Source organism: Phoenix dactylifera, chromosome 16 (genome assembly GCF_009389715.1).
Source record: "Phoenix dactylifera cultivar Barhee BC4 chromosome 16, palm_55x_up_171113_PBpolish2nd_filt_p, whole genome shotgun sequence".
Taxonomy (NCBI): domain Eukaryota; kingdom Viridiplantae; phylum Streptophyta; class Magnoliopsida; order Arecales; family Arecaceae; genus Phoenix; species Phoenix dactylifera.
Window position 1 is genome coordinate 792620 of NC_052407.1, and position 13359 is coordinate 805978.

Genomic DNA, 13359 nt, shown 5'->3' on the forward strand with positions numbered 1-13359 from the left:
AGAATATCGATATTTACTGTAATTGAGTCGGTAATTGATAGAGGTAAGAATTCTTGTGCACAATCACCAATATGGATATATACATACATATATATATATATATATATATATATATATATATATATATATATATACATACATACATACATATATATATATATATATATATATATATATATACATACATACATACATATATATATATATATATATATATATATATATATATACATACATACATACATATATATATATATATATATATATATATATATATATATATATATTGATTATTTTGATTTTGTGTTGTTTGCTGTATGATTGTCGATTTATTGTATAAATGTATCATATATTGATGATGTTAGTTATTTTGAATATGATGCCGGTTGTTTTGATTTTGGCAAGAAATATAATATGAAATCATATTTTCTTTGGCATAAATGAGATTGAATAGTTTGATTGTTGTGTAAAAGAATTTGAATTAGCTATGTTATGGATTGCCCAAGACGAACTGAATCATGATATTTTGGTTTGTTTCCATGGACCAAAGCATGGGTATTACGAATTCTTTAGTTTACTGCCACGGGCCGAAGCATTGTATTATGATTTGCCAATTACGGGCCAAAACGTGACCATGGATAATCTAAATTTGAAAGATAATTATTGATCAAAAATTTGGATAATAATGAAAGATAAAATATAGAAAACCACTATTAAACAAAAGTTTTTGATTGATAATATATTTGATATATTTTTTTGAATGAGATGTATATTTGATGATGTACATTTATGCATGGATAATTATATGGATTTATTCGAGCTATGTTGAATAATCGATATAAGTTTTTATAAATTTTGCCTATATTTTGATTTAGTATATAGTTAATTTTTATTTTAAATTACTTTATCTATATTAATAAGAGTACGAGAGATTGGCTGTAAAACTTTCACACCTCTTCTTTTTCTTTTTAGAATTGCAGGACCTTAGTCTCGAATAGCTTGGACATAGAGTTCGAGCGAGATGAAGTTATTAGTTAGAGAGTTGATTTTTCTTTTGGATACCAAATGAGCAGTTTAATTTTGTAATCGAGCAAACTCTTCTTATGATATATTTATTTAGTTAGACTATTATGGTTAAATTTTATAATTAATTTAATTATTTTAATTTTTTTGGAAACTTTGCAATCTTATAGGCCTTGCATAATTTCTACGGCATCGCTCTAGAGTTTATGCAGCGGTGTCAAATAGCCTACCTGGTTTAGTTCATTGTGGTAAAAAATAATAATAATTGAGATATAATATGATAAGAAAATTGGCCATTGCAAGAGAGGGAGGAATAGATCATCTCCGCTGTTCAAACCACGACATAATCTTTGCGATTAGATATGTCTAAGTTCTTTTCCATGCCTTGGTAGGTGGGCTTTAAATTTGTTGATTGATTGATTGACATAAAGAAAATAAAAGATAGACCAAAAAAATAAAAAATGAATGAGATTAGAAATGATTGTGATAGAACATGATAAAAGAATCAATCATTACAGGAGGGGGAGGAATTGGCCATCTCCGCTGTTCCAATCACGACTAATTCTGCCGTCACTCACACCCTACACAGAAGAAAGAGGAGTAAGTCTGCTTCTTTACTTCAAAGAATGACTCAAAAGCTATATTTTGGTTATAGCTAGTAAGATATCTGCTACAACTTCAGTACTCTCACTCTTGAACTCCATGCATGGGCAAGTTGACTCCACGTCCGGCAGGTTGAACCTTCAATTTGTCGTAACTTCAACATTCATGCAAAAGTAGGTTGAACCTTCAAATTTTATATCTCTTGGCATTCATGTGAGAGCAGATTGAATCTTTGCTCTTTGAGAGCTGCATGTATTAATGATCGAAAGATTATTGACAAGAATAAAGATTTTTTTTTTAGTTAAAATAGAAGTATCATACATAGCGTATACGAATACAGCCAAAAAAATCAAAAAGCAGTACATCACGGAAAGCCGTAGGTAGCTCCGTCTCACTCTCCCATAGATGGTCTTCCGAATAGTTAGCAACAAAACATACTACCCAATCCACCGCTCCATTGACCTCTCTAAACACGTGCTTCGTCTGAAGCATCAATCCGTCATGAACCATGATCCGGATATCTCTCAAGAGCAGGTGGTAGTCGCCGTCCCCTTTCGAAACCTGCAAAATCCACCCAAACGATAAAGAATCTTCGGAGGGGGTCGTTACATACCAAGCACTGGATAGGGTTGTAGTACTAGGTAGAAGGCAATTAGCGCCTGGTAAAAGTATTGTCGTGACAAACGTGTTGGATGAATCCATTGAAGTCATCTTCACGCTGTCAACTTATGATTAACTTAGCTAATATCAGTATAGCTAGATCTAATTCAACAAGGACAGTGATGTGATATATTTAAAGCAATTTAATTATTCTCTTTGGAAGACATCCAATAATTATCTTTCTTGAATTGTGGAGTGAGATGGATGCTCCATAGCAATCGCACACCGTATAGATACAAAAAAGAACTACTACATTCATCAGAGCATTTATATATATAGTATGCTAAGATTGAAGCTTAATATGGTTGCTAGCTGCCATGGGTTAAACTTGTGGTTCACCTTATACTTTTACAGGTTGTAGAATCATGCAAGCCCATCAAATGGATCATACCTATTTTTCTAGTCAATAATGGCTGTGCCAAAGAACTTTTTTTGTGCATTCTTAGTCGCCCGATCGAAAGGAATTATTTTGATTACGATGTCGTTTATCATGCAGACCCTTCAGATGGGGCCATGGATCATATCCAAATAATCTTGTCATGTTGCTATTATTTATCATGACCTATGTTCACATTAGCTGCGAAGAGTATGAATCATAAGAGTCATTTGTACCAAAAAAAAAAGAAAAAAATCGCACAAGCCATTGGATGTGCGATCGCAAGAACGAGATAAATCATATTATGAATGAAATTGTAGAAAAAGAACCTTGCACCACGTTGATTTTGTGCATATGAAAAGTCCCTCCTGCCATGTAGCAAGGAAAATTAGTTCTGGTTCATTAATTAGTATGATGTATTGATGGTGGTTCAGCATCAGATTCCAATCCAACTATGGCTATTTCCTGTGCATTGACGGTCACCCTAAAGCATTATTTTATTTATGTACCGAAAAAACAAAGAATTATTTTATTCGTGATGTGGTTTATATTGCAAACCCTTCAACCGGGGTCATGAATCATATCCAAATGTTCACACAAGTTTTTTTTTAAAAAAAAAAAAATGAATCATAAGAGGTGAACCATATCACAAATGAAATCAGAGAGAAAGAGACCCTACTCTGTTTTGGTTTTGCGCACATGAAAATTTCCTTCTGCCATAAAACAAAAAAATAAGTGTTCATTCTTAATTAGTATTGTGTGGTAGGTGGTCGGATATCAAATTGGCAAGCCAACCATGGTCGTATCAAACAACTTTTTTTCTGTGCATTACCAATTGTATTAATTAATTCCTTTGCAAGGTGGTTTATCATGCTAGCCCTTCAAATTGGACCATGGATCAGATACAAATGGCATCTTTGCATTGCTATTATTTATATATCATGACACGAGTTAGAAGAGCTACCGGATGTGCGATCGCAGGAGCCAACAAGATGAATTACATCATGAATGAAGCTAGAGACAGAGAGTACATGAAACCCCTGCCACATAGCAAGAAAAATTAGTTTCGGTTCACAAATTAATATGATGTATGGAAAGTAGCTGAATATTAAATCGACAAGACAATAGTGGCTGGGCGAGGGAACTTTTCCTGAGCATCATTCACAAGCTTTCCAAAGCATTATTTTGGAAGGGTGAGCAGAACTATAGGAGATCACTAGGGTTGAGATCAAATGGGATCGAACAGATATTAGTATATTTATATTTTATTTATTTTATTTTATAAATATAAATAATTATCAGATATAAAAGTTTATTTCTATATTTATTTTAAATAAATATAAATACAAATCGGACATCAAAAATATAGATATAAATATAAATATAAATTAAATAATTAAATTTATGATCATAAAATCAAAAATATTACTAAGTGGATGCTAAATCAAGTTACTAGTATATTAATGTGGTCATTTATTTTTTAAAAAAATTTACGAGTGCTATATAAATTAAATAGAATTATACATGAAATCGGATAGTTTTCTATTCATATTTATTTATTTTTAATGAATATGAATACGAATACAAATATTAGTTAGATGCTCAAATTTTTATCTATATTTAAATAGATTTAGACACAAAATATATTCGGACGGCGCTATATTTTTAGCATAAAACTTTTTTTTCCTGGAGTTAATTAATTATCTCCGGTCCAGACCGTCGGGCGAAAATTTTCTGGCTCGAGACAGGCATGGACTTATCTCCGTGTTATCATGCGCTACGAGCCGGCTCAAATGAAACATCTTGCCCCTCTCGTGCGTTATATCTACTTTTTTTTTTATCATTAATTTCTCGCCGTCTCCATCGACCCGATCCAACCCCTCTGCCCGCGCTTTATAAATGTCCCCCCTCGCCTCAGCTCTCCACCCCGCTACCTCCTCTATATCTTTCTCTCTCTCTCTCTCCCCCTCTACATCTCTCTCTCGGTGTTGGATTCCTTCATCTCTAATGGAGGCTTCGGGGTCGCTGATGGCACTCGGGCCGGCAACCTCGCCGTTCCTCAAGGCTACGGCCTCGAAAACCAGTTCTAGGCGACAGGTAGAATGCTAGAATTCTTCTATTCTCGATCTTTTGCTCATTTCCGATCTTTTTTTTTTGGGGATTTTTACCATCTCCGCTTGTATCTTTTCTTGCCTTTTGTGGGTGTGGTGTCAAAATGATCTTATTTTGGGGTGTTTGGTTTCATAAAGTTTCGATTTTTATCTATATCTAAATAGATTTAAATACAAAATATATTTGGACGGCGCTATATTTTTAGCATAAATATTGGGTTTGGTATTGGATAATTATTGCGTTAAAAATTTTTATTTTTTTTGAGATTAATTAATTATCTCCGGTCCAGACCGTTGGACGAAAATTTTCCAACTCGAGAGCGGCATGGGCTTATCTCGAAGCTATCATGCGCTGCGGGCCAGCTCAAATGAAACGTCTCGCCCCTCTCGCGCGTTATCGACTCCCTTTTTTATCATTAATTCTCGCCGTCTCCATCGACCCGACCCAACCCCTCTGCCCCGCGCTTTATAAACCTCCCCCCTCGCCTCAGCTCTCCACCCCGCTACCTCCTCTCTCTCTCTCTCTCGCTCTCTCTCTCTCGCCCCCTCTGCATCTCTCTCTCGGCGTTGGATGCCTTCATCTCTAATGGAGGCTTCGGGGTCGCTGATGGCACTCGGGCCGGCAACCTCGCCGTTCCTCAAGGCTGCGGCCTCGAGGACTGGTTCTAGGCGACAGGTAGAACGCTAGAATTCTCCTATTCTCGATCTTTTGCTCACTTCCGATCTTTTGTTTTGGGACGTTTACCATCTCTGCTTGTATCTTTTCTTGCCTTTTGTGGGTGTGGTGTCAAAATGATCTCATTTTGGCGTGTTTGGTTTTCATAAAGTTTCGATTTTTTTTTCCCTCTTGTTTCAGTTTTATGTGAGAGCCGGTGGGTCGGGTAACGAGCGGAAGATGGTGATTAAGAAAGAGAAGAGCGGGTGGAAGATCGATTTCTCCAGCGAGAAGCCGGCAACCCCTCTTTTGGATACCATTAACTACCCAATTCACATGAAGAATCTCTCAGCAGAGGTATTTTACTCGCTGGAATGATGCTGTGGTGGGATGCTCTGGGATTTTGGGATCAGTTGGGGAGGTTTGTGGGGTCTTTCTCTGTATTTAATTGTATGGAATGGTTTTTTTTTATATAGGATTTGGAGCAGTTGGCAGCAGAGCTGAGAGCAGATATAGTGTATACATTAGCTAAGACTGGTGGTCATCTAAGTGCCAGCTTGGGAGTGGTGGAGCTGACTGTGGCTCTCCATCATGTGTTCAATACCCCTGAAGACAAGATCATTTGGGATGTTGGTCACCAGGTCAGGAGAAAAAAAAATCAAAAATAGAATTGCTCATGCCTTTTTTTCCATATCAAAGCATTTGGATTTTGATCTTGTGGATTAGAGAATGGTTTTGAGGTTGAATTGACTGAATTGCAGGCCTACCCACATAAGATTTTGACTGGAAGGAGGGGAAGGATGCATACTATCAGGCAGACCTCAGGCCTTGCAGGGTTCCCCAAAAGGGATGAGAGCATTTATGATGCCTTTGGCGCAGGGCACAGCTCTACAAGCATCTCCGCTGGCCTTGGTGAGCTCTTTAAACCCCCCCTCGAGTATCTCTGCATTCTTTTCCTATTTGAATCTTTATCATGCAAATTAAACTTGTTTTCATTTTTCGAGTATCTGCAGGAATGGCAGTGGCTAGAGATTTACTAGGGAAGAAGAATCATGTTATCTCTGTGATTGGGGATGGAGCCATGACTGCTGGCCAGGCTTATGAGGCCATGAACAACTCAGGATACTTGGATTCAAACCTTATTGTTGTGTTAAATGATAACAAGCAAGTTTCTTTACCGACTGCAACCCTTGATGGACCTGCCACTCCGGTTGGAGCACTTAGCAAAGCCCTCACCAAACTTCAAGCCAGCAACAAGTTCCGTAAGCTCCGTGAAGCAGCCAAGGTGAGCTTCAAAAAAGAGATGATTTTATTCACGACGTCAATGTTAAAATCCATGGGTTGACCATTCGGCATGTTAAAAAAATAAGGGATATAACTTGAAATGTTGAAACAACAGAAATATATATATAAAAGAATACTTGATATAATGTGAATAATTCAATATCTTGTGTTCTATATCTAGCACTTAGTTGCATATGTAATTTAGATTCTTTTAGTTTTTCAAGGGATACTGGAACTTTAAGTTACAAATGAGAAGGTTGTAGCAATAGTCTTAATTGGGTCCTTTTGACAGACTATTACAAGGCAGATTGGGGGTTCCACACATGAGGTTGCTGCTAAGGTGGATGAATACGCTAGGGGAATGATAAGTGCTTCGGGGTCATCGTTATTCGAGGAGCTTGGTTTATATTATATTGGTCCTGTTGATGGTCACAATGTCGAAGATTTAGTTACTATTTTCCAAAAGGTGAAGGCTATGCCTGCTCCTGGACCTGTCCTTGTCCACATCGTGACAGAGAAAGGAAAAGGATATCCCCCTGCTGAAGCTGCCCCCGACAAAATGCATGGTAAATCTCTCTCTCTCTCTCTCTCTCTCTCTCTTGATAATTACATGGTAAAAATCTTTAATGGCTTCCTGTAGATTCTTATGAAGATGCATGTGTTCTTTGTTTCAGGTGTTGTCAAGTTTGAGCCTAGTACTGGGAAGCAATTCAAGACCAAGTCACCCGTTCTTTCATACACCCAATACTTTGCGGAATCTCTCATTAAAGAAGCAGAAGCCGACAGCAAGATTGTGGCCATCCATGCTGCCATGGGTGGCGGCACAGGCCTCAATTATTTTCAGAAGAAGTTTCCTGAAAGGTGCTTCGATGTGGGAATCGCCGAGCAGCATGCCGTCACGTTTGCAGCTGGTTTGGCCACCGAGGGCCTCAAGCCTTTCTGCGCCATCTACTCATCATTTCTTCAACGAGGATATGATCAGGTAGAAGCCAGAACAAAAAAAAAAAAAAAAATGAGGAAAGACTTCTATAGTTTCAGGACTTATGATATGAATCTGGGGATTTTTGTAGGTGGTGCATGACGTGGATTTACAGAAACTTCCTGTCCGTTTTGCATTGGATCGGGCAGGCCTCGTCGGCGCCGATGGACCGACGCATTGTGGAGCCTTTGATGTCACGTACATGGCCTGTCTGCCCAACATGATCCTCATGGCCCCATCTGATGAATCCGAACTGATGCATATGGTTGCAACAGCAGCAGCCATTGATGACAGACCCAGCTGCCTAAGATTCCCCAGGGGAAATGGAGTTGGAGTAGCCCTTCCTCCAGGGAACAAAGGCACCCCTCTTGAGGTAACCACCTTTTCAGCAATCCAATGGATTGCAACAGGATCTAGAGTCGGCCAGAAACTAACAAACTTTTATCCTTCTTTTTTGTTTGATGTTTGTCAATAGATTGGGAAGGGGAGGATTCTGATGGAAGGCAGCAGAGTCGCCATCCTTGGATATGGTTCGATAGTTCAGACGTGTATTAAGGCTGCAGACTCGTTGAGAAACCATGACATTTATACCACCGTGGCCGATGCTCGGTTCTGCAAGCCTCTTGATACAGAGCTCGTAAGGAGACTGGCTAACGAACATGAGATCCTGATCACAGTTGAGGAAGGCTCTATTGGAGGTTTTGGGTCTCATGTTGCACATTTCCTAAGCTTGAGCAGTCTCCTCGATGGACATCTCAAGGTACCCATTTTTTTTTGCTCAATTGACTTCCTTTTACATCATCCCTTTTCCCTCTTAGATATCTGATGGTAGTCACGGCTGCTTGCAGTTGAGATCGATGGTGCTTCCGGACCGATATATCGACCATGGATCACCTCAGGATCAGATTGAAGAAGCTGGGCTTTCTTCGAGGCATATTGCTGCGACGGTGCTGTCTCTTTTAGGGAGGGCAAAAGAGGCTTTGCAGACTATGTGATATAGTAAACATTTTAACGTGCAAAATGAAAAAGAAATGCAGGAATCCGTCTCCATCCTGTGATCTATCGATACCCAACATATTCTTGGGGTCGGTAGGAGCCTGGAGAGGGCTAGATGCCAAAAAACTCCTTTAAATTGTCAAGTCTTTTAATCCAAAATGATGCTAAGATAGATGACGGCTGCTGTTCGGTTAGAAGGAATCCAAAGAGCCTCTTTTACCGAAGGCCTGTATATTCTGATTTGTCTGGATGTACTCTGCTTATATTGCCTTTAAATAAAATATATCTGTTAAATAACTGTTCTCTCCAAGGAAAGCCCGTCATTTGTCCTTGCTCTTGTCCATGTTTCGAGTATCAAACGATGCCCCTAGTAAGTTGAGTTATTAGGAGCTGGTTATCTTGGGGAAATCAGCTCACTGGTTTCTTGAAACACAACAAAGCGAATATAGAAGCAACTTGGTTCCTATCTAAAAAGAGATTCTGTGGACTCGGATTTCATCAGTTAGCCAATAACATCATCATTGACGGCACGCTAGAGTCACAGAAGCAGCAGAATTCGTTTCATGAAAATGTGGAGCCTGTATTAACATGCTTCACATGGTGTAACCGAAAAATGGTGAACACTCATCTATGCTACTCCAATAAATCCACCAAGAGTAAACAAGAAATGGACCTGATCGCAAATGAAAGAGTCTTGTCAGGTTTCTGTAAGCACTAGAGGTGGGGCTAATTTAGCTAATTACTTTGGTAGCAGCATAAGGAAATCGTTGTCAAGCGAGCCAGAAATTTCTTTCGAAAACCTCGAGAGAGAGCCTACAATTGAATGTAACATGAGCTTCACACTGGCTTCCCAAGCTGCACAAGTTACATTTACTGTGTTTATGTTACTCTGAAAAAAAAAAAAAAAAAGTTACACTGAGAGTAACCATCTTAGCAGAAAAACAAGCTATTCTCTCCCTCTCTCAAAAAAAAAAAAAAAGAAAGAAAAAAAATCTCATGTGCATCATGCAGCTCGAATGACTGAAGTTGATATTTATTTCATACCCTTTTTTTTGGTAACATCATAGCCTTAAAAAACCTTCAATCGATTTCAGCTATATCTAGTCAGCAAAGAAAAATGAAACATCAGAGCTATCTATAAGGTCAGCATGACTGAAGCTGTGATCCATCAAACCATCAAACAAACCTCTGTTCACAAGAAAGGTTTCTCAGGCACATACAATGTTGGCTTGGTAACTCGGCATTCGACCACTTCATATATTGCACATTCCTGCAAGTTACATAAATAAGATCCTTTTTTTTTTTTTTGCTAAAACCGGTGTTTCATACGGGTACGAATACACCTAGAAGAGTCTCATAAATAAGATCCTTCCATGTGGGAGGAGGAAATTTTTTTATTACTGTTCCACACCTAGAACATGATTCAAAGATTCCAAAAGCTGGGTTGTCTAATATCTGATTAAGAGACAGGACCTCGTTCGATTTTTAACTTTGGAGCAATGTTAGTCGCCAGCAGTGACATGCCCTGTTTTCTTCTATGACTTGTGTGAGGGCAATAGTCTTAGCCACCTTTCTGGACGCTAGACTTAAAGGTGCAGCAGCTTATTTTCTTTGAAACTCCTCTCTCTCTCTCCCACGCGAGGATTAAATTCCACCACAGACTTCTATTCTGTCCAACTGTTGTTTTCTCCAGATAATAGTATCCATCAATAAGCCATGGAAAGTTGACTAAGGACTTTGCTTAGTATAATTTATTCAGTTCAAAACAGAATTGACACTCCAATCAGAAAATAGCTCAAACACCAGGCCACCTCTTCGACTCAAAAAATTGCTGAAAGTTCCCAAACTGACTCCAATGACCTGGCTGGGACTTGCGATGCATGGACTTTTCAATTATATCTAATAATGTTAGCATAAATTTTAAAGCATACAGTCTACATCATTTTACTTTTTTGAACAAATTTGTATTCTCGGATGTCAGAATCCTAAGGCTCTATGTGGCCTCTTGAGAGAAAACTGGGACTCAAGGAAGAAAAAAAATGATGGGACAACCAAATTTTCAAGTGATCAACAGGAGTGGACATCTTTGGAGGTCCCAATCCTGAAAATAATAATTCACAAGATTTCTCAATATGAACACTTATGGAGACATCCATCTCTCTGGAGCAGCTCAATAAGAGGCTCATGTGTATGGCAAACTAACAGAGCCAGTGATTTTATGTTGCATCCATCTTCAGTCAGTAAGGCATCCCCCCCTTTATCTGAATTATTAAGAGAGAGTTGTATCAGGTAGAAGTCATGGTAGCTGAACAATGGTTAAGTATAAAGATGGTCATGGTAAGTTGGTGACTGATGTAATCAGAACCATGTTATTCAATGCCTACCACTGTCAGGAAATGGTTGGTACCCCAGTTTACCCCTTGACATCTGGCTCAAATCTCCCCAGTGTTTCATTTTCAAGGCATCACTTGCATCACACGGCAGGCAATGCCAGCATCTTCTTATGGACTGAAACACTTGCTTCAAAAGCTACTAAGTCTTAATTAGCTCTCTTGAATACATGCCAGAAATATTTAGTAGTGTCGTTTCTTCCACACTGATGCACACCAGAATGGTTTGCTGGCTATGGAACTGCCCATAACTGGGTCACTACTTGGACTAGAGCACTACTGACTGATGTTCTTGAACATGTGCATCTGATGCTATTGAAAACTTTCTGGAGACAAATATAGAGGGAGTCTATCTCCTTTAGATTACCAATAAAATGGATCCAGCAAGAAGTAGGATCCCGCCATGTTGTATAAACCATCATCCTCTCAGACATCAGCCACCCAACCATATTTTTTTTCAATCTAACAATGATTTCGAGGATGGTAATAGTTTCTGAGAAAAGAGTAGGCTCTCGGAAATTTACAAGCTGTTGAGTGTTGACAGTAATTGTAAGCAGCAGCTGAGTAGAAGAACTCTACCAAGAGATGTAACAAAATTCTATGTATTTAGAATAGTGATTTCTGCATGTGATGACCGCAGCAATCTATTCTAAAATGGGATCTAACAATGGAAGGGTTCAGAAATCTGTCCTGAAAAGAACTTCATCCAGTTAGGATTGGTTCAGTCACTGTTTGCACTGCTCCAAAAGTTTTCTTGAACTTCAAGTGCATAGGAAACTCAATTCTTCTTGTATTGGAAAATTTTAAATTACATAGCATATCAAAAATATACATACATGTGTACCTACACATAGAAACACAAAAAGAAAATGTAGAAAGTCCAAAAGTCATCTTTTCTTCTCTGACGATGCTTATGTAACCCAAGATAAAGCAGCACAATCAGAGGAAAGAACTGGAAAGCATAAAACATATCTGCATAACTTCATTCTTGCAGTTGCTTCTAATCAATGAACAGAAGCTCTAGTGCTAAATCATATTACATATGAGATAGGTAATAATTAGCGGCGAGTAGCCATCTCCTTATTTGAATTTCATGACTGCTTGAATGAATCTTGTTACTTTCTCCAGTTTGGATTCTCAGATGTATCGCACAAAGCTATCATTCCATAACATCTAAAAGAGAGAAGCAGTAATGCTTGTACTAAATAAAGCAAGCATACTAGAAAAGGAACATAAGAATTAAACTGATTTAAGAGGTAACAAGCTAATCCTTCTTCATTTCTGCAACCACTAGGGAGACCAACAAAGGAAACAGACATGTTTGGATAGTGAATAAACCATAATTCATATTCTTGACCATTGATAGAACAAATACAACTGTAAGGAAAACCTAAGCTACAACTAATAGATTGTCCTACATTGATGCTGGCAAATGATGCTTGTGGATGAGGGAATTTCATAGTTTCGTAACCGACTTTGACCATTGATAGAAGAGATACAGCCGAGTAAGAGGAACATCTAAGCGATAACCAATGTTGATTGTCCTACTTTAGTGCTGGCAAATGATGCTTGTGAATCAGGAAATTTCATATTCTCATACTCATGGCCTGAGTATTCAAAAATACCCTAACAACATGATGTTAAGTTCACATTAAATAATACATCATGTTATTACTTACAGTTTCAGAACCATTAAAACATATCAAAAGGATTTTGGCGGGACAAGATGTATAGAATTTCATAAGTGAGTTCAAAATGTAGGCTCTGGAGAAGTTAAAAAGCTCAGCTAGACCAAGGATAAAATCCATGAAAATAACATGAGACTCTAAAGGTAGGGAAATGGCATGCAAAAAAGATTCTCTTGAGGAGTTGACAGCTACATGTTACCCTACAAATAATGTAAACTGCTTTGGATTGTTACAATGGATCGACATTCATAAATGAAATTGGCAAATGCTTTAGTTTTCTAGCTAGAGCTTCTTTCAACCAATATGCACAGTCCTACTCGATTTAGGGTGGTTTGGGTGGTTTGCTACTTTTATAACCCTCACCCCCCCCCCCCCTCACCCCCGCGCCAAACGGTGACCCAAATGTGAGTCGCCCCACCTCCCCTTACCCCCTCTTGGCAGCATCCTTCGACAGCAACCATATATACGCACATTGTTGTCTCTCTCAGTCTCTCTCTCTCTCCTAAAGATGCTGACCCTGATGACTTCGCCCTCTCTCTTCCTCTCTCTGTCTCTCTCTCCTGAAGGCGGCGGCGAACCCGGTAGCTTCCCCAC

At 38.5% G+C, this 13359-nt stretch overlaps 1 protein-coding gene across 2 annotated transcripts; it reads left to right on the forward strand.

Moving 5' to 3' along the window:
- Positions 1-4622: 4622 nt before the first annotated feature.
- LOC103722251 (probable 1-deoxy-D-xylulose-5-phosphate synthase 2, chloroplastic) lies at positions 4623-8984 on the forward strand. 2 transcript variants are annotated; one of them, XM_039134520.1, is made up of 10 exons: positions 4623-4759; positions 5630-5785; positions 5905-6069; positions 6190-6340; positions 6442-6713; positions 7005-7278; positions 7387-7694; positions 7783-8064; positions 8167-8451; positions 8540-8984. In XM_039134520.1, the coding sequence occupies exons 1-10, from the start codon at positions 4670-4672 to the stop codon at positions 8684-8686; spliced, it is 2130 nt and encodes a 709-aa protein (XP_038990448.1). In that variant the 5' UTR covers positions 4623-4669; the 3' UTR covers positions 8687-8984. The 2 variants fall into 2 exon arrangements, with proteins under 2 accessions (XP_038990448.1, XP_008810947.4); XM_008812725.4 differs by lacking the exon at positions 4623-4759 and adding an exon at positions 5280-5449.
- The last annotated feature ends 4375 nt before the right edge of the window (positions 8985-13359 follow it).

Bases quoted from the DNA above. Each gene is read 5' to 3' on its own strand.
- LOC103722251 (XM_008812725.4), top strand. From the start codon at position 5,345: ATGCCTTCATCTCTAATGGAGGCTTCGGGGTCGCTGATGGCACTCGGG. The intron at 5,786-5,904 runs GTATTTTACTCG...TTTTTTATATAG, and splicing joins TGAAGAATCTCTCAGCAGAG to GATTTGGAGCAGTTGGCAGC. The intron at 6,341-6,441 runs GTGAGCTCTTTA...GAGTATCTGCAG, and splicing joins AAGCATCTCCGCTGGCCTTG to GAATGGCAGTGGCTAGAGAT.